Here is a 20,831-nt window from a genome sequence, read left to right as displayed (position 1 = left end):
ACTAAAAAACAGGAATAAAATTATAAGAATATTATATAGAGGTACAATAATTTGTGAGCATATATAGACCTTCATTTTATAAATATGCATTTTATAATTTTTACTGAAAAAGTAATCTTGTTATTATTTTGTGGCTTTTTTCCCCAGATACTGTAAGAAAAATTCTACAAAAGAAGTTTGACCTTTCACTTGAATATGAGAAGGTAATTTTTATTGATGTATTTGTTATTAAAAATAAGCATGAGCAAAAGTCTGGCTGACTTGAAAGTAAATCTTTAAACAACCAGTTAATTTGTGAATTTAGTAACCTTTTTTGTCTAAGAACTTTTATGGAATATTGAAACACCTTATAAATCTCCTTTGAAGGACAGCAGAGAGTTCAAAAGTAGCGTTTGAAGAAGCATTCCCCTGTCAAGCTGTATGTTATTTAAAAACTAAAATTTCCTTAAAGGAAGTATTATGCTACTTTTTTAACTAAGAGAGGAGAACTCTCTAACTAAGTAGAATTGTTTGAACATCCCTACAAACAGGGACACATACATACTTTGTTTTAAAATATAGTTTGTTAGAAAGTAGCTTCCCATTTGAACAATGTTTACTGAGCACTCTGTGTGTGAACTTAGCTAGGATTGGAAGGGAGATGGAGATGAGGAAGACAGCCCTTGGTCTCAAGAGGCTAAGAGGCAGACAGCAGAGACAGTACCTAATTACATATTTGAGGAAGGAGAAGAAGGAAATCAGTAGATTTATAAGTAACAGGCAGAGGAATGAAGAGGAACAATAATTAATTCTGACCAAAAGCTCTTCCGTGAGGAGCTGACCTTGGGGCTTGTTGTAAAAGGGGTAAGCAGGCCTGGAACAGGTAGGGAGGTGGCTTTGCTGGCATTCCAGGCTGTGGAGACCATGTGAGCAAAGAGGACAAGGTGTGAAAGAAGGAGGCCCTTGGATGGGGCCGGTGGGCAAGGAGGGAGAGGAAGGAGACGTGAGCTGGGGCCAGATCGCCGGAAGGCCTTGGACGCCTCGCTAAGACGAGTGGACAGTATTTTCAGGAAGTGTCGTGTCACCTTGCACGTCTCTACCTAACACCAAGGTGCTGCCAGATCACTCTGTTTGCATCGATGGTTGACTACCTAAACAGAGAATGTGTTCTTTTGATTTTTGTTTATGAGGAAAGTAGTTTGCCAGTGAAACAAACAAACAAATGTTTGTTGAATTGAAGGTTAGGATAATAAAAAGCAGTTGAATCTCTTTGTCAGGCTCTTAGTCCTGCAGGGTCAGGCACCCTGTTTTCTCCTTTCCTGGTACGAAGGTGGTTATCAAGACGACAGTGAAAACACACATATGGGTGGGCATTCTTTAATGGCCAGCACAACAAAGGTGTCTGGCAATGTGCCCAGGAGGTGTGAGGGCAAAGTACGGGGAGGGCAGTGAGTTCCTGCCAGTGAATGGTTTGCTGGTGTCCTATTAACCACATCAGACCAGGCTGACGCTTGGGTGGGAAAATGAAACACAAAAGCTGACTTGTGGCTTACTGGTGATTCTGCCCTGGCCACAGCCCATGTGATCAGCCCTTGGAGCCACGAGCAGGTTTCCCAAACGCACCTAATCATCACCATGACATGGGCCCGTTTTAAAGTCAGATTCCCGGTCTTACCCCAATCTCCTAACACCCGCTCCAGGGAGGAGCCTGAAGTCAGTCTCATATGCCCTGAGAGGTGCTTATGGTTGGCGAGTTGGAGAGGTGACAAGCCTGTGGGGCTCACTCCCAAGAAGGAAGGCTGAGGTCTTTCAAGATGCCCCGTGTGACCCAAGGGGCAGGTGTATCTGAACTGCCTACCCCCACATTTTGGATGCCTCATTTAAAAGTTATTAATATCACGAACATTATTCTTTCACATCTGTGAAAATCTGCCATCTAAGGCAATAGTTTCCAAACTTTCCTGGACCAGACAATTTCAGAAAGGTAATCTGGGGAATGAAATAGAGCCACCTCATTTTATTTTGCCACATAAAGACATTTAAAGTCAACCGTAACAACAAAAATAACTTTGTCTGCTTCGTACACATATCACCTCGCTCTCCCAAAAAAAGGACAGCCTTATAAATTGAGAAAATTTTGCTTTATGGGAAACTCATTGCATTGTCTTTATTTTTCTACTTTGCTGAGATTGGTCCCCCTCACTGACCAGCCCCCGTCTCTGGACCACTGTTTAGGAGTCATTGGTCTAAGGCAGTGGCTTCTACTCCCTCAACTCCTCAGTTGTCTGATTCTGATTAGGCAACTGTTGTATGCCAGGTCCCGGGCTGGGTGCCTGGGGGAGAATGGTGAGTGTGACTGCCATCGTTCTTGCTCTTCTGGAACGTATAGTGTGGCTCAGGAAATGGTCACATGGGAGCCAGTCACTCTGAGTGGAGTAAGTACTGTGACATGGCAAGTTAGGACTCCATGGCAGCATGAAGGAGGGATATACAGCAAACCCAAACCTGATTATCAAGACAGGCTTCCTGGAAGAAGCAACATCCAAACTTAGACTTGAGTTTCATCAGAGGAAGAGTGATGGGAATAATGTTCTGGGCAAGCAGGCAGCATGAGGAAGCCCAGAGTGAGGAAGGAGAGAGAGAGCATAATGCTTTCTGGGGTCTAGAATGGTCAGGGAGAATGGGGACAGGAAGCCAGGATTAAATAATATAGGACCATGTTAAGAGGTTCACAAGCAAATGGTATCATCAGATTGTCATTTTAGAAAGGTCACTTTGGAAGATGTTGCCTTTGGCTCTGGGGTTCCAGGCATCTGCTGATTCTGTGTTACGAATATCACAGGGTTAGTGTGTTAAGCACTGGTGACTTTCACTCTAATTCCCCTGTCCATACTGATTAGCATACTGATTAAGAATCTTTCAAGAAATCCAAATGTAAATTCAAATGTAAATTCCAAAACTTGACTCTACCCAAAACACTATTTCTCTAATAAACACTCAACTTTCATATTCCTGTCTGGTGTTGATCCTTCTCTCACTTGATTTTCTCGGTGTGGGATATTAATGTTCTCACTTGTTAATCACTCACGGAACTTTCTCTGTTTTCTCTATGCCTGCTGCCTCTGCCTTTCGCAAACTCCTCAACTGCTTTGACTTCCGCAGCCAGAAACCATAGTCTTGATTCTGAAGGTAAAGTCCTTGTCCACTGTTTCTCGTTGTTCTCTGTCTAAAGCCAGTGAGTACAGTAGTGTGATGCTCTTGCCAGAACTTTCTGTTCTTCACTGTCATCTCCATTGTGATGGTTTTTAAATTATTTGTTTCCTGTTTGTTTCCACCATCATCTTTAATCTTCTCTTACAGTTTTAGTAGTTCACGAAAGAACAGCGACCCATCTTTGCAAATTTAAATCTTGATCTTCTCTTCAACATAACCCACAAAGCACTCTGGACATCTTGTGTCAGAAAATAACTTAGGTCCTTGCCAGACCTTGGCTAGACTTCAGCCTAGAAGTGAACTCTTGGAATAATGTATCTTGTTCCTGATCTGTCTGACATAAATTTAGTCAGTAACATTGGAAAGGTTATATATAAAAATCGTATTTGGAGCTAAAGATAGTGCATTTAAAACATTTCAATATACCTTCTCTGCTGGGTTTGGGTTCAGCGTCTCCTGGAATTCACAAAGGATTTTAAATTCCTTTAAAAATAGTAAATAAGTTAGAATATTTTCTGAGAAATGATAGCAAAATGTATAAGAGTTTGGAGTGTCTGGGGCTGGTTTCTCAATTGGCCAATGATGTGAGAACTCAAGGGAGTGTTAAAAGTGCCAGCAGATAATGACGCTTCATGGCCATGGCGGGGGGACTTAGTTTAAACAGGAGCATGTACTTGATGAATGCAGCAAAAGTCTACCACCTTTTTTTCTTTTTAGCATTTTAACCTTAATATTGGAGTAGGTAATAGTGAAGTGCCATGTGCACCTGGCTTAATACTCTTAAGCATTTGCTCACAGAGTTAACTAATATTGATTGAATATTTCTGTGTGCTGGGCACTTGGCTAGTTGTTTTCACATTAAATCATTTAATTATATGTCCCTTACAATATGCTTATGAGGTTAATGCTAATGTAACATTTTCCAGTTTAGGGACCTAGAAGCCCCCTGCTGGGGTTTAAAGCAGGTCTTCTGACTCCAAGTTCAGGGCTCTCTCCCAAGATATCACATTTTCCCCTAAGAACAACACTTGTGTTTTGTTTTATTTTGCTCAGCGTGGCTTCAGAATCTATTGCTAACTAGCTGGTCCGTTAGTTGCAAACTGTCAACCTGTAATTTTCTGCCATTCTTTACAAATGTCTTGCTTTATGGAAATGTGAGTAACTGCATATATGAATTGGACCGAGCTCAAGTTTTGTCATCTAGTTGCATTAATTTTTATTTATCCCAAAATAAAGCCAGCAATGATTATGTAAATATACTTAGGTCACGTGATTCTATCTAGAAGTGGTGCCAGTTCCTAGGAACCTAGCAACTGTCTGAGACACCGGCTGCCCAGCCCAGCCTCACTGGCATGGCGTGAGAGGTGCCACTTAGTAAACATCTACTCTGTGCCAATTATTTTACTTGGCTTGTTATCGCTAATCATACATTTTCTGTAATTTTCACAATGACCTTACAAGGTATATATTATCATTCCCAGTATATGGATGGGGAAGCCAAGTGAGTGGCCATGTCTGACTCAGAAAGTCTGAGCTTTTTCCTATATTTAGATATATTCCGGATTCTTTTGTAACTAACTGTGAATTTGTCGTTAATTGATCCAATCCAATCTGCTTTGAATCCTTAATAAAGTCGACTGGGCCTATCTTTCTGGTGAAAATCACCCTATATGTAGATTGTTCGTTACGCAAGTACTTCTGCCAAAATTTGTCATCCCATGTAAAAACAAACAAAATACCTTTGGAGTTGAAATTAAACCATTTGCAACTTGACCCTGAATTTGGACATTTTCCTGGGAGTTGAAAGAGGATAGCAACTGCTCGGTGCCATATTCTGATAACTCAAATCTCTGCTGCCTCTGTTTCAAGGAGCTTCACAATGGGAATGTAGATATACACACACACACCCATTAAGATTCAACTCATGGTTGCAAATAGGTTAAAAAAATGCAACGTGTATGTTGTGGAATGTTTTGCTTGTTATTTTGTGTTACAGTCTATGCTGTTTCTTTTGTTTGACTTGCAGATTATCTCCTATGAAATCGGGATTATTATTTGTGCTGTCCTGGGACTGCTCTTCATTATTCTGATGCCTCTGGTGGGGTTTTGCTTCGGTTTGTGTCGTTGCTGCAACAAGTGTGGTGGAGAAATGCACCAGCGACAGAAGAAAAATGGGACCTTCCTGAGGAAATATTTCGCAGTCTCCCTCTTGGTGATTTGTGTGTTTATAAGGCAAGTAGAATCATGGACAACAGCTGATTGTATTTTAGGTCAATGAGGAATGTCTCATGTTTTAACTGTTAAGCCCATGAGTTTAAAACAAAACAGCAACAACAACAAAACCCAAAAACAGAAGAGAAAAAAGTGTTTCTGTAGGTCGGTTCAAAAAGATGTCACTATAACCAGCAGTTAACATTGTAATCAAGCTGCCCTAACTCACACGATAAGCCAACCCTTTGGTATTTTTCCATCCTGAAGACATCCTGATAAATCTTGCACTACAGAAAGCATTTGCCTCCCAGAATAGCCCCTCCTTCCTCTTAAATAGGCAGCGCAGAGCAAGTATTTGCTAGTTGATTTGTTCACCCAAGGGGTATCTTGAATGATGGATACAGTCCTTGAATTTGAGAATTTGAGAATATTGTAGAATGGAATTAACTTTCTAATAATATGCCCAGTTTCCTTGAATTTGCAATTAAGCTGCTACCCCCTCTTGAGGTCTGGAACACACCTCATGATTTGGGATGTTTTTTCTGAAGCTCCTGCTGCTGCTAAAAGTTTTCCAATTGACTGACAGATCAGAAGTACACTGTTTTTAAGACGATGATTTTTGGTTGAGTCCAAATCAAGTTCTTCAGCTGAGGAACGTGCTTCACAACACTGGCCCCCTGCTTGTGATGTTTGGTCATTGTTCCACATTTCCTCATTCATTCAACCACTGGAAGTTGTGTCACTTAGTGACGGAAATAAAGTATCTACTGCCTGAATAATACTAGGCCTCAAGGAGACACAGAGACAATGAGCATTAGCAGTCAGTATCCTCCTTGATGTATCTCTAAGCACTGCATTTGCTCAGTAGCTGTGAGCAAGATTTTTCAAGTGGTTTGCTAAATAATTAATATTTCAAAATTTAAGCAGAAAACAGAATTAAAGAGAAATTAAACAAAATTTAACAGAAGAATTTAAGCTGGCCTACCAGTTGAAGTTCTAGCTGCAAACTCAAGAAGAAAAGTTCTTTAAGTGTGGCCATCAGTAGGGGCCTGGTAAGATAGACACTTTGGGATAGATTGAATGCAATATACCCATTGGAAAGGACTGGGCAGCTGTAGACGTGCTGATAGGAACAGTCCCCCAGCCAGATGAAGTGAGAGAAGCCGGTTGCGGACCATGCATAGGACACACCATCCTTGATACAAACAAAAAGGGAAGGAGACACAAACGCTTGGTTATATTTGCATAGCATATATATGAAAGGATTGCCAGGACTCTGGCGATGGAGGTTGCCTCTGGGAAGGAAATTGGCGGTTATGGAGGGGCAGAAAGGGAACTCACTTCTTACTGCAGACAGACTTTTTGTCTCTCAAATTATCTACCCTACTCAGGCATTACATACTGAATTAATTACACTAAAAGTTAAACTTGAACAACCAAAAAATTCCCACAAAAAAACAAAAGCCAAAGCAATACAACTTCTTCCAAGGCAGTCATTTTTAAAAATAAACACATATGTTTGCTGAAAAAATAGTGAAGTCCTAGACCGTAGCAATGTACTTGTAAACAGGACCCCAGTGAGCATGGTAGCTAATCTCATGCATCGTTGTTTGTGTTTTCTCCGCAAGCTGGGGGTGGGGGCATCTCTCACTCTCTCTTTACTGTCTCCTTGTCCGTCTCTGTCTCCGTCTCTCTGTAAATAATTCAAATCCAACTGTTTCTTCACATTGATTTCTGCAAAGCAGCTTAGGATCTGGTCAATGGTAATTCCAGATGTCCTTGTCTCTCTGCTTCGCGTCTGAAGTATTTTCAGGAATGCACAGACTCTACAGCTGTGGGAACAGTTACCTTCTGCCCCGCTACCAGAAAAATGTCAGTTATAGCCCAAAGACAGGCCAGATCCTTGTGCATTTCCTGTAAGCCTGAAACCTACATCCTTCATTCATCCAAAGACTTGGACAGCTGTGCTTCTCCTCTCAGTACATCCTGGACATCAAAGATGAGGCTCAGATGACAAAGTGTCATTTGAAAATACTGGCCCTTAGGGCTTTTTCTTAGTGTGATTACCTACTTAACAAGTTCATGGTTTTCACTTGATATAAATACATATGATGTAATTGTAGGAAAATTCTTTATTGGATATAGTTACTCATTTACCCAAATAAATGTTTGCATATGTAATTATGGGCTTTCAGAGGTTTTTTTTAATGAAGCATATTTCCTGTATTGAGTTTCTATTTTCAAATTGGACTTTTATTTGCATTACATATAATTATATACATATATGTACATATATATACATCTATATAATGTTATATACATTATAGTTCACCTTGAACTGATTGAATTATTTACATTATGTTTAAAATACCAAAATATATAAACAGCAAAGCTGCAAAGTCAGAAATAAACTTGGCTTTCATTTATATATAAAATAAATGCTACAATCTTTTATTCTTGAGAACTCAGACCCATCAAACAAATTTAGATAAGTTTTTTCTCCTGAGTATATTTTAGTTTAGAAAGTTCTTCTTAAAAAATACATACTATGATTCTATAACCTCCTGCACATTCAGTTAAAATATTTTTTCCCCACCCAAGTAAAATCTTAAAGTCAATTTTAATTTTAAAGTCAATTTTAAATTTCGGTATAATTAAACCAAAGTTGATCTAAGTGACAAATTGAAAACTAATTTGTTTCACATAATAGATTGAATTTATATGTGAATTATAAATAGATCTAAATAAAAGTAGTATTTGAGATTGTTTTGTTGACTTTAAATTCAGACTAAAAGTTTAAACTTCTTTGCCTTGAATTTTTTTTGTTTAGAATAGCTATTTTGATGTTTTCCTTTTGAAACACCTATTGGTTTGCAGGTATCTTCAACATTGTGAGTTGAGTAATAGCTATGTGTTGTTTGCAAGTAATCAAAACCAGCCCAAAAGATTAAAGACCAAGGGAAAGCAAAGATTTCTATATTATAATTAGATAGAGAGGAGAAGAAAGTATGGCCAGAAAGTCAGAAGATCAAATAAAATAGGAGGGGAAAGAATGTCAACAAACTAGATGACAGAAAGAGAAAGAAAAGGAGGTGTTAGCTCCTGGCTTACGTTGACCTCAGCAGAGATCAGATACTATTGATAAATAACCTTTGTATATGATTTTTTAAAAACCCTTTCAGAAACCCAGAATAGCCCACTTGCCTTTTATCAGGCTCAGTTCCATTTTGTGCTCTATACTAAGTGTTACAATCAAAAATGAAGTTGGTTTTTAAATTAGTGCTGAGTACTCTAATTTTTCATCCATCTTTTTTTATTTAAGAAAGTTTAAATTTATTATTATTTTTTTTGAGAAAGGCATAGGTGTCAAGGAGAAAGAGCCCCTAGTATATGCGGAATAGATGTGGTCATGTTCTTTCTCAGCTTTTCCAAAGGCAGCTGTGGAATGTTAGAATTCCACAGGCGTTGACACGTGTTTATGCAGCAGAAGATGGAGTTTCCACCTCTCACTGTAGACTGTTGAGGCAGATGTGTCCCGCTCCTGAAAAAGCCAAATTTCTCCTCCCTTCTTTCCTTTGCACTTGTCATCACTGCATTTTTTAGAATTTCACAAAGGTTATAGACAACAAAAGGAACCACCGTGCCTTTATTCCTCTAGTACATCTCTAAGTTTCCGAGTATGATAAGTCAGCTTTTGCCAATTACCGTGGTAAAAATTGAATCTCAGTCATCTTCAGGAAGATGGCTATTTTCAAAGTTCATTTTTTATTAGGGTATGATTGTCAATTCCTGGCTTGGAGGCCACAAGATTTTAGGGAAAAAATTGAGCTGGCAAGCCTGAAAATCATGAGACGTTCATAAAGTAAATGAAAGGGCTAGTTATTTAAAATCCGAATTTAAATTTAAAAAATTATCTTAAAGAAATTAAGAGATCAGTTACAGATTGAAAGCATTTACTTGGCTTTTATTGGCTGATTTCATTAAATCAATAGAAATTGATAGGAAAAAATTGCTACAAATTTTAAAAGTTTAGTCTTAATCTGTAAAAGCTTTAAGTATTTACTTTTTAAAGTATGCCTGTGAGAAAATTGGTCTGTCCGTGATAAAATATAGAGCATATAATGCCAATATACCATAAAAATTAAAATTCCTATCTTCTGCTAAAAATTTCCAGAGATTTTGTTGTACTGCATACAAGTACATGTTTTTGGAAGCTTAAAGGCTTTTATGTGAAATGCTAGAGTACTGACAGTCATTCAAATTTTATTCCTTTTTTGTGTGAGGTGAATTTCCTTCAGGATCCTGAAATCCTAATAGTCGACTAGTGTTTGTTAAAAAAAACCAAAAACATTAATTCATGTGTTTTTTTTGGGGGCGGGGGCTTATAAAATACATTGAATAATAAAGAATTTCTAAATCAACAGCAACAAAAAGCATAACTTCTTCATTCTCTATTTGTGTTTAAATAGAAGTTTTAAATTAGAGATTGCAAATGGAGACCATCAATTGGTTTGCCTAATATTTACAGTTTTTTTTTTCCTTTGATCAGTTGCTAGTATTTAAAAATGGGAGATTTTACATAAGAATCCAGATTTCCAGGTCTGCCATCATGGTGACACTTGCTAGAACTGCGGAGCAGCTGCCCCCACCCCCGTCTTTGATCTCTCAGCTCCCATAGCTCCATGCCACACTTTCCCCTTCATGCTTTCTGCCTGCCCATGTAGGCATTTGAATTTGCGATCCTTAATTTGAATATAAAATTTACAATGTATTATGGGTCTGAAAATCAGCTTTGACAGTTGCTGAATTCTATTTCAGAATTCTGTTCAGTACATACAGTTTTTTAAATAATGATCAATGCTTTCATTTTAATTGGGTCCATAATTTATTAACAGAATTATGGGGCTTTCTAAATGTGTTACATTGAAATTCACTGTTGTATTGCAATGTTGTGTTGCAATTCATCTTACTGACTGATGATCTTGTGAGTAAAGACATTTATTCAATAAAGGAACAATGCAGTTTCTGACTTAGACACTCCAACCATATGGGTAATCTTTTAAATGGGCCAAATGAAACAAAGCCCAGTCCTCAAACCCACCTTCATTGAACACCCGCCGTGGACAAGAGACCCTACATCCTGCCAAGTTGACAAAGAAGCAGTTTCCACTTCTTTTTAGAGAAATTAAACATAAGTAGAAATAAAGACAAAATAGAGTATAAATGAGAAATTCCCCATCAGAATTTCAGGAGATCATTCTGGGAGTTCAAGGCAAGGAGTTTCTTCTCCCGTCCAGGGGGGTCAGTGAAAGCCAAGTGGACTTGAACTTGCTGTTTGTTTCCCAAGTTCACTTTGACTTCTTAATTGACAAAATGGGTCTAGACCATGTGAATGACAGATAATTTGGACATGCTGGGGAGAGACAGCAAAGGCCCCCAGTGTGAGATCTTGTGGTGGGCAGATGTATTCGGGTGGTGGTCATTGTATAGATGTTTGAAATTTGGTGTGGTAAATAAAGCTCCAGGCGCATTGCTATGACTCAACTTTTTTTCCCCTCCCTGTTCGCACTACTCAAAGTCCTTGTTTTGGGTCATTTGGCCTTATTTGGCATGAGCGCATCATTTAATAACCATTATTGCTGTGACATAATGTCTGCCTCATAAGTACCAATGTAGACTCGAGGCTGACAAAAACGGATTATAGGTGGTCATTTCATCAGCATGAACCCAAGCAAAAAAAAATCTTAGAGAATTTGTGAACATTCAGTACCCCTCTCCTTTGCAGCCTGAGAAACACTTATCTAATCTAATTTTCTGTTTTGTGATACCAACTGAAGCTCACAGAAGGAAAGTGACTTTCTCAAGCTCACACAGTGTGGGTTAGTAGCAGTGCTGGGACTAGAACCCAAGTCTCATGTTCCTTCTCCAGTACACATACCGTTACAACTTGTTAACCATATGAAATATTGTTCAACATTGTGTTATAGACTTTTTTGGATTCATTTGGAAAACCTAATGCACCTGTGTGATACTGCTATGGGAAAATATGTTTTAAGTGAGACTGCAATGAACCAATGCTCCTTGGAACGAATCATGACTGTAAATAGGGTGAATGACAGTCCCACTTTACCCAAGACTGAGAGGTTTCCTGGGAGCATGGAATTTTTGATCCAAAAACAGACACTTGGCCACCCTACCTGTAAATATATGAATGTATAAAGCTTAAGACGTTGCTTTTGACGAAGAAGCAAAGTATTGATATTCTGCATCAGAATTTTTTCCCAAAGTTTGCCTATTATTTGCAAAACTTTGTTCTAGAAACATATCCACACCGTCCATTGGATGAGTACAAACTAACAATTTGTTACAAACAATTTTTTTGACTTCTGTAGGTAAAATGTTGGGGAGTGTTGTGTTTATGTAATTCTTTGCTGCCATCTAGTGGCCAAATCTAAAAGCGCCGTGGCAATTAGCAATTTTAAGTGGAACTTTTTAATCTTCCAAGGATTTGGCACAATAACAAGCCAATTGGTCAAGTCAATTTAAGTCAGGGGATTGATAGTAACTAGTCAACATTAAGAGCCCTTAAAGTGATTAAATGTACACGTTTTAGATGGCTTGAAAAATATGTTTTTCAAGTACGCTATTGTTGTGGCTTCTCATACAGCATTTTAATGCTCAAGTAACTCGTTTCTTTTCAACCTGGATAATACAAAACTAACAGAGACAATTAGAGAAACCAAAAACATCAGAAAGCCCAAACCACTCGGATCATTTTGGTATTTTCCTGATAGTCTTCTTTGTGGGGAGCAGAGATATGCGTGTGGGGTGTGTTTGTGTGTGCGTTGTGCTGGAGGGTGTGTACCTACATCCCCGTCTGTACAGGAATAGGACTATATTACACACACTGCCATATAACTTTGTAACTTCTATTTCCTCCACAATTTATTGTGAACATTGTTCCATTTATAAGATTCACATTATAAAAATGTATCTTGAATGGATGTGTGTCTTCTCTGAGAGGACTGACTCCTGTTTTGTGGCCCACATGTTGGTGGCCAGTGGATTATGGGGTGTAGGCAGGACGGCTGTAGCAGTGGGAGAGGCCAGGGTTGGGGAGGAAGGTCCTGTCCTTCCAGGGGCTCTGCAGAGAGGAACTGTCCTCTCCCATCTGCGGTGCTGCTCTGCACCAGGCCAGACGACCACCGGTCACACAGTAAATGCTGTTCCTTCCCTTTTCCTTCTCCTGCAGCATTGGTATCATCTTCGGTTTTGTGGCAAACCACCACCTAAGGACCCAGATCGAAAAGAGTCGGCAACTGGCCGACAGCAACTTCAAAGACCTGAGAACTCTCCTGAACGGAACTCCCGCGGTAAAAACCACAATCTATACATCCCACGATGCTTTGTGTTTTGGGCCTTTTGGAGTTCCTGTATATATTTAGCATCTCATTTGGACCTCCTAGGAATCCAGTGAATCAATGTAGATAGGTGTTATCTTTTAATTTTGTAGATGAAGAAATAAAGTCCCATTAAGTGGTTTCTAAAAGACTACAAAAGCATAATTTCAGAATTGGTGTTTTTATTTTATTTAAAAGTATAACTTAAAATTATAGTACATATTATAAAAGTGCTTAAAAAAATCTTTGGGTGCCATTATCCTTTCTTTTTGGCAATATAGTTAACACCTCATCATTTACATGAAGTTGCCTTTGTAATGAAACCTTTCTGCTTTCTAAACATCCATTTGTAATATCTGTATAAATGTGTGAAATTCCTTGAGAAGGGTACACACGCATGTGTGCATGCACGCACACACGTGCACACACACACACACACACACAGAAGTTGTCTTTAGGGAAGGGGAACTGGGTGGCCTGAGGGCACATTTTTCTGTATCCCAGGAGCGTGTTGATGTCTTGCCTATTCAGAACATTGTTTTTAAAAATGTCTGAGCAGAAACCAGTCCAGACATATGATGCTGAGCTCCTGGGTACCACCATGGGGAGAAGGATGCCCTCCTATTGGATTCACTAATAAGAGCCCAACAGAATCCATGGGCCTCCTCACATAGTGATAGTGTTCTTCCTAGTTTATTATATTCTAAAAAATACTAACACTTTAAATATTCTACTAGTTTTTAAAAACGTGATTGGAACTAAAAGAGCAAAGAGTGCAGGCATTTTTTAATATTGAGATTAGAGAAGCTAATTTTATCCATAGTTTTACAGCCCGTACAGAGAGGAAAATGTATCATTTTCCCAATCTGTGAATAAAAATTCATAATATTTTTTATGAGTCATTCTAAAGGCTCCAAAGTGAAACCTTTCCCTTAAAATGTTGACAAAATTCAATACATAGCAATCATGGCTGGTGAACTTTGACATTGCCTTGATAAACTTGGAAGGATAGTAAATCATTATGACTGTGGAGGAAACTTATCTAGTTCAAAATATGCGAAGAGCTCTTAAATCTATAAAAAATTAGGCAGAGAATGTGAATAGTCAATTTACAGAGGAAATAATAACAGGCCCCAAACATATAAAGAAATTTAACCTTACTCTAGTAATTGGAGAAATGAAAAAATTAACGATGCACATTTTCCCTGAGCAGATTGGCAACAGTTATTTAAAAATGGTAACACCAGTGTTGCAGAGGGTGTGGGGAAGAGGAAGGTAAGGAGCCCCTTTGGATGCCAGTTCAGTAATAGCCACTAAATAAAATGGCCCTAGTGTGGTAGATTACAAATGGCCTCGAATTCTTTGGAGTTCCTCCCTTCAAGAGGTGGATCTGTTTGCAGCCTCTCAAACCTGGACTGTCCCTGTGACTTGCTTTGACCAAATGAATGCAGTGGACATGACCTTGTGCCAGTTCTGAGCTGAAGCTTCCAGAGGCCTTGCAGCATCCACTCTTCTTCTCTTGCTGCTGGGACCACCATGCTGGACCACCCAGGCTGGCCACTTGGAAGATGAGAGGCTACACAGAGAGAGGGGTCTATTTGTCCCCAGCCAAGTTGGCCTGAACAGAAGAGCCACATAGCCAATCCACAGAATCGTGAGAAATCATGTTTCTCAAGCCAATATGCTTTGGAGTGTTATTAAGAAGTCTGAGTGTCAGAAAATATAAATATCTCTAAGAACCTGCTTTCTTCTAAAAAGTTCTGATTCAAAATAATTTTTGTATATTAAATCTCTTTTTATTGTGGCTTTGGACCTTAGAAGAGGAGGTTTCATGTAATTTATTTTCTATTTTTTTATTTATTTTTAGCAAATCGACTATATTCTGGGACAGTATACCACCACGAAGGAAAGGGCATTCGCAGATCTGGACAGTGAGTAAAATTAGAAGTTGCCTCAAATTTTTCTGTTTGTTTGTTTTGGCTAAAAGATGGTATGGCCATCTCCCGTAAAATACAGGCAGAGACATGAAGTGTGCTATTTCTACAATTGCTGCGTGAAGGTCGGGGAAAAACAGAAAAGTAATTCCCTAGAGTTACTGACAGTTTGCAGTTTGTTACTCAGTGATGAACAGCCAGCATTTATTGTAAGAATGTTTTTGCTTTCTTGTCGTGACGAGCGCTTGTTCTTCGTTCCCCACGTGAGAGGAAATGGGTCTCTGTCAGGTCCGCTGAAAGACAGAAATGGGCCCCACAGAGAATCCAGTGGGCTGCAGAAGTAGAGGGGTGGGCAGTGCTGGTCCCCACAGGGCCCTAACACACAGTGGTTCCCAACCTGGAGCTGTTTTGCCCTCGAGACAACATTTGGCAACATCTAGAGACATGTTTTCCTGTCCCAACAGAGTGAGGGTAGGGGGACAGTGCTACCAGCATCTGTTGGTCGAGACCAGGGATGTGGCTAAAAATCCTGCAGCGCACGGGCCAGCCCCCCGACAGAGAATTATCTGTCCCAAGATGTCATTAGTGCCACGGTTGAGAACCCCTGGTCTAGCTGAAGAGACGAGGGGCACAGCAGTCGTGGCTCAAGACGATAAACACTGTGTTCCAAGTACAATTAAATACTGGGCTGTGGTGGGTAATTTTTCACTGGGGCACAGCCGGTGAGGAGACTTTGAAGAGTGTGACGAAATCTCCACACAAGAGTCAACATGGGGCTAGAAGGAAAGACGGGATTTCACGGCACGAGAGATTGAAGATGTTTTCCAGGCAATGAAATCCTGCATTGTGAGGAGAGTGAGCGGTAGGAGGGGAGGATAAGTGGAGGCCACCCTCACAGTCCCTTATGTTTCTTTGAATTTAGACATTAAATCACTGCTAGGAGGTGGAATTCATGAACAACTGAAGCCTAAAGTGATCCCGGTGCTTGATGACATCAAGGCCATGGCAGAAGGTAAGCGCAGTGACAGAAGTGACCAAGGATGTTCCCCCCAGAAGCCTCAGGCTCCCTGTGATCACTCTCCTTTCCCTTGTTTTCCCTGAATGTCGGCTGGAGCGAGAGCCCACAGTCTGTAGTCATTCGAACAGGCCCGGTAAAGACCCACTGTGTCACAACGGGTTTTTTTTTTTTTTAAAGATTGTGCCAAAGCTATTGTATCAATGATCTAAAAGTCTTTTGAAATAATAGTAGCAGAATTTGATAGGAGCCCGCCACCCATTTTTGGAAATGAAGGTGTTGGAGCGCAGCCTGCTTCTCTGTGTAGGTATCGTCTGTGGCTGCTTCCACACTGATGGCGGAGTTGAATAGTTGCCAACAGGGACCATATGGCCCCACAAAGCCGAAAATATTTACTATCCAGTCCTTCACAGAAAAAGCTTATCGACTCCTGCTACAGGATTTTAGATCTTTTGGGGTCTATTGATTACTCCTTCCTTTTCTCCCTGAAAGAACAACTTTTGGAAAGTAGGAATATGCATTTATATTGTAAGCCACCACAGTCAATGATGTAAGTGAGCAGTGATATACTGATGTTATTAAACTGCATATTCAACTTCAGTGGAACAAAGAATACCCCAGTCTCTTCCAAATGTTGAGAAAATGTGCTAAGTATTTGATGAGAGGACAATTTTATCTATATAAAACATTTGTCATTTTGCCAATTTGAATTTTACTTTGATGAAGTGGTATTCCTGAGAAGATAGACCATACAAGAGTGAATTGTGTGGAAGTTGGAAAATTATGCCCATTGCTTTTGGCATTCCGCCTCCCTCCTTAGAGTTCAAGGACTCAGACGAATGTCTGAAACAGGATGACATGTGGCACAGGCCAGGAGTTGTTCAGATGAGTCTTAACTAATTGAAAGTCTTTCCTTGTCCTTCTCCTTGAACCCTGCAAAGGGTCCAGCTACAATCTGAAGGTGTGTCCTCTGCTATGGACACCTTGGGTGTCTCCAGACGCTCATTCTGTTCATCACCAACTATTTCCTTTTCATACAAGGAAACTCAGGCCCAGAGGAGGGACGTGGCTGCAAAGGCCCATGCCTCCTGCCTTCCTTTCCTAGCTTTCTACATGCAGCTCCTTCCTTCCTTCCTTCCTTCCTTCCTTCCTTCCTTCCTTCCTTCCTTCCTTCCTTCCTTCTTTCCTTCCTTCCGCACCTGACCTCTGCCTATCATTCCAGTCACTTCCTGTCTTGAACCGCCACCCCCCCACCTCCCATTCCAGGCCATGAATCTCAGTGTTCACTCTAGTGTAGGTCCCTAAGGTTTCATTCTCTCATACCCCTGTGCTGCATATGCTTCCTCTGCCTGAAATGCCTCAGAACCTTCTCTACCTCATCTTCTCTAGTTACCAAACCACAGCTAGTGTTCTCTCCTCTGAGAGCTTCTCCTCATATCCTGCCTCCTCTTTTCCCCATAATAGAGTGTGACAACCTCCAAATTGCTGCTACTTACTTTGCAACCCTAAATATACAGCTCAACTGCTATATTGACAGCATTGCCTCTCTTTAATAGAGGATGAGCTCCTTAAGGACAAGCCCTGCTGATTTTGTTCCCTTCTTTATTCCCTGTACCTAGTGCGGTCTCTGGCCTGGAGCACATTATCATTTCTTGAATGAATAAATGAATGGATATTCTAAGCACCTGCAACCCTGACATTAATTCTCTAAGTTTAGAATACTATAACTTCACTGTAGTGAAGTTTAGAATACTGTTAGAAAAGGGACTATATTCTTTCATAGTCCTGCCTCAGTTGCTAGGCAACTCCTTTTGAGTCTACAAGCCTCCTGACCTTTTACTTTTGATGTCAGTAGTTATTTGTAACTTCATGTTTTTTTAGTTGCCCTCAATGTGCTCTGTGGATCGATATATCTGTCTGTCTATCTATCTGTCTGTCTGTCTATCTATCTATCTATCTATCTATCAACTATCTAAATGAGATTAAAATTGTTTTCATTTGCTTTGGGAATTTTGAAGTCAATTCTTATATATAATTAGAGGTCTTTTGAAGGTGACATTGATGTGATATCAATGCCAAAGATCTTTTAAGTGGTTTAAACAATAGGAAACATATCACACACAGACAAGATATCAGAGGTAAGGCAGTTCAGGGTTAGTTGGTTCAGGGGTTCAACAACATTGTCAGGGAGCCCCCTGATCTTCATTGTCCCTTGTGCCATCATTAGTGTATTGGCCTGGTTCCCACTGAGTGTGTCACATGTACCTGGAGCTCGCATAGTCATCTTGAGTACACAATGGCAAAGGTGATGGTGTGTCACTTCTGAGCTTCCATCTCAGTCTCTCTCTCTCACTCATCACTCACCCTGGGAAGCCAGCTGCCATGTCATGAGCAGCCCTATAGAGAGGCCCACATGGCGAGGACTTGAGGCCTCTTGTCAACCAGGCATTGAGTTAGGAAGCCAATCCTCCAGCCCCAGCCAAGCTTCAGATGAATGCAGCCCCAAGTGACAGCTTGAGTGCAACCTCATGGGAGATCTTGAGACAGAGCCACCCAGCTAAGCCAATCTCAGATTCCTGACCCTCGGGTACTGTGTGGGATAATAAATGTTTATAGTTTCAAGATGCTGACTTTTGGAATAATTTATTCTGCAGCAATAGATAACTGATACAGTAGGCATTCAACAGTGCCAATTATTTTCCTAAACTATTAATGACTAGTTAACATGGAGAAAGAGAACTAAAACCTTCTCATTCCCCTAGTCGATATATACTATGTTATTGTGACTCCTTATCAGATTTATAATACTTCTTGATTTTAAGGCCGCATGTATGGTAAGACCATTGGTTTACTAAATATGTTTTTTGGGAAAAGAGGAAAGTATTACATTAAATGCACTATTGATTAAACATGCATCTTCATTTTACTAAAATTAAAATGTAAAAAAAAAAGTAAAAGGAACCACTGAATCAGAGAAATACGGTAATCTTTAAAAACTGAAAGATGGCCCACTATTGAGCCAAAAAATAATGAGTGAAAGAATAAATGCACAAAAATGATAGCACAGTAGACTATTAAGAAGCATTGTTTTAGAAAAAGAACTCAGTGTATAAGGAGTGTAACCTCTTTTTCCTTTAATTAGTACATTTTCTTACAACTGAGTGTTACATTTCTTTCCTCCAGTAACCACATTTACCACACAAAATGAACTCTTCATGATCATGGCCAAGAGATGGCCCAAGAACCGTGTGTTATTGTCCTTTATTGAAAATTAAATGGCATTTAAGTCATGAAATGAGCCAACAAAGGACCTTGGCAGGGTCCTGATAGGTAGAGCATCAGATCTACTTACAGATTAAAGGATGAATCTTTCTCACTTGAAAAGATATTTGAAACAGTGAAAACCACCTTCCCCGGTTGTAGCTCATTTTTATACTAAAGCCAGGATGTCCCTGATCTGGGAGGTAGGTGGCCCTCCACTCCTAGGAAAGGTGCACTTCCCTAAATCCTCTTGCCTGTTTTGCATCTATACTAAAACAAAGCAAAACAAAAGGATTTAAGAGAGAGAGAGAGAGAGGTATGTGCCCAGGTTTGCTCTGACCCTTATCTCTAGTGAGGATTTCGAAGCACTCTTGTTCCTTGAGTGTTGACATTTCTTTTCATCTGGGAGTGGTTGTCACAGGCTGGTACTCAAGGAGTCCCCATTCCTGTAAGGCTTCCTCCCAAATGACTCCCCCAACCAGTGGTGATGAAAAACCACTCCTCAACTTTATTGTCCATGCAAAGTTACTTGGCCTCCACCGCTAATGGTCTGTTCACAATCCATCTGTAGGTAGGTAGATAAAGCTTGATATTTGTATAGGATTTTGCAGCTTTTAAAACATCTTTTAAAGTCTATACCATGTTCCATGTAATCATCATAGTGTCCCTGAGAGACAGGCAGAGGGGCTATAGTGAGCCCCATATTGCAAGTAAAAGCCATGTGACATGCCCAGAGCTTGGAATCTACCTTTTCTGGTTAAATCCAGTGCTTTTTTCTCCAGTGCTTGCTAAATGTCTGTTATTTCTTTACTTTAACACAAACCAGAGATAGAGATTTAAAAAAACAGAGAAAGAACCCACTGTCTTGTCTCACCAGGCAGTGTCCCTTGCTGACATGGGAAACACAAAAGCAGGGGTGAACTGACTTTGGAGAGCTTTCTTCTGCTCTAGGCACATTCATTCATTTGGCCAAATAAGTGTGCTTCAGGCCACTGTGAGGCCGGAAGGAGCCCTTTGAGAGGAACAAATTTTACCCCAAAGTTGGCAGGTCTGTCTTGCCTGGTCTGCTGAAAATTCAGTCTTCATAAGCTTAGTCCATTTTAAATAAAAGAAATAAAAGGTGCCTTCTCATTGACCAAGTGTCTTGGAATTTGCACTTTAACATCAAGGAGTTATTTGGGGAAATTTTTTTCTCTCACTGTGATGGCGCGAATAATGTATTCATCCATTCATATATTTTCTGTACTACCTAAGGAAAACCACCCACATGATTAATACCTGATAGAGATCTAAATCATGGTCCTTCACCTTTTTGGTACTATGGACGGTGAACTCTCTGGACCTTTTCTCAGAATGTTTTTAAATGTACAACATAAAAGATATAAGATCACAAAAGAGACAAAGTGGATTGAAATATCAAAATATTAAAAAAGTGAATTTGCGATGTAGTAACATGTGCTTCTTTATTAAGCCCATCAACTAATATCATCTGGTGGAGGGTCTGATCACCACCAGAATTTCAAAGTAGTGATGAGCAGACACAGTATTGCCAGATATCCACAAGAACTGAATATTAAATGAAAATATTTGTGATTTCTTTGGTGACAGAGGCACTGACAGAGGTCCACTGTCTACTTTCTTAATAGAATCAAAGTTTAAGTAGAGGCTAATGGAAGTAAAGATGTGGTTTTGTTTTTCCAGTCCAAGCTCACGGATCCCTTTGAATTCTATCCACAGACGCTGGTTTAAGAACCCCTGATTTCACCTCAACCAGTTCAGGTTGATCCACGTAATCAGATTACATGGGAAATAGGGAAA

General features: G+C 39.8%; 1 protein-coding gene across 3 annotated transcripts in view; it reads left to right on the top strand.

Moving 5' to 3' along the window:
* Positions 1-20,831, top strand: part of PROM1 (prominin 1) — a 103,437-nt gene that overhangs the window by 43,176 nt on the left and 39,430 nt on the right. For all 3 annotated transcript variants that reach the window (XM_058546775.1, XM_058546776.1, XM_058546777.1), the window contains exons 3-7: positions 148-203; positions 5,219-5,424; positions 12,656-12,776; positions 14,671-14,734; positions 15,660-15,749. In XM_058546775.1, coding sequence (XP_058402758.1) covers positions 148-203; positions 5,219-5,424; positions 12,656-12,776; positions 14,671-14,734; positions 15,660-15,749 — 537 coding nt within the window. The remainder of the gene's footprint in view (positions 1-147; positions 204-5,218; positions 5,425-12,655; positions 12,777-14,670; positions 14,735-15,659; positions 15,750-20,831) is intronic.

The sequence above is a fragment of the Diceros bicornis genome, chromosome 8, assembly GCF_020826845.1.
Source record: "Diceros bicornis minor isolate mBicDic1 chromosome 8, mDicBic1.mat.cur, whole genome shotgun sequence".
NCBI classification, from domain to species: Eukaryota; Metazoa; Chordata; class Mammalia; order Perissodactyla; family Rhinocerotidae; genus Diceros; species Diceros bicornis.
The sequence above is the reverse complement of the archived record's forward strand: the minus strand, read 5'-3'. Positions and strand labels throughout refer to the sequence as shown.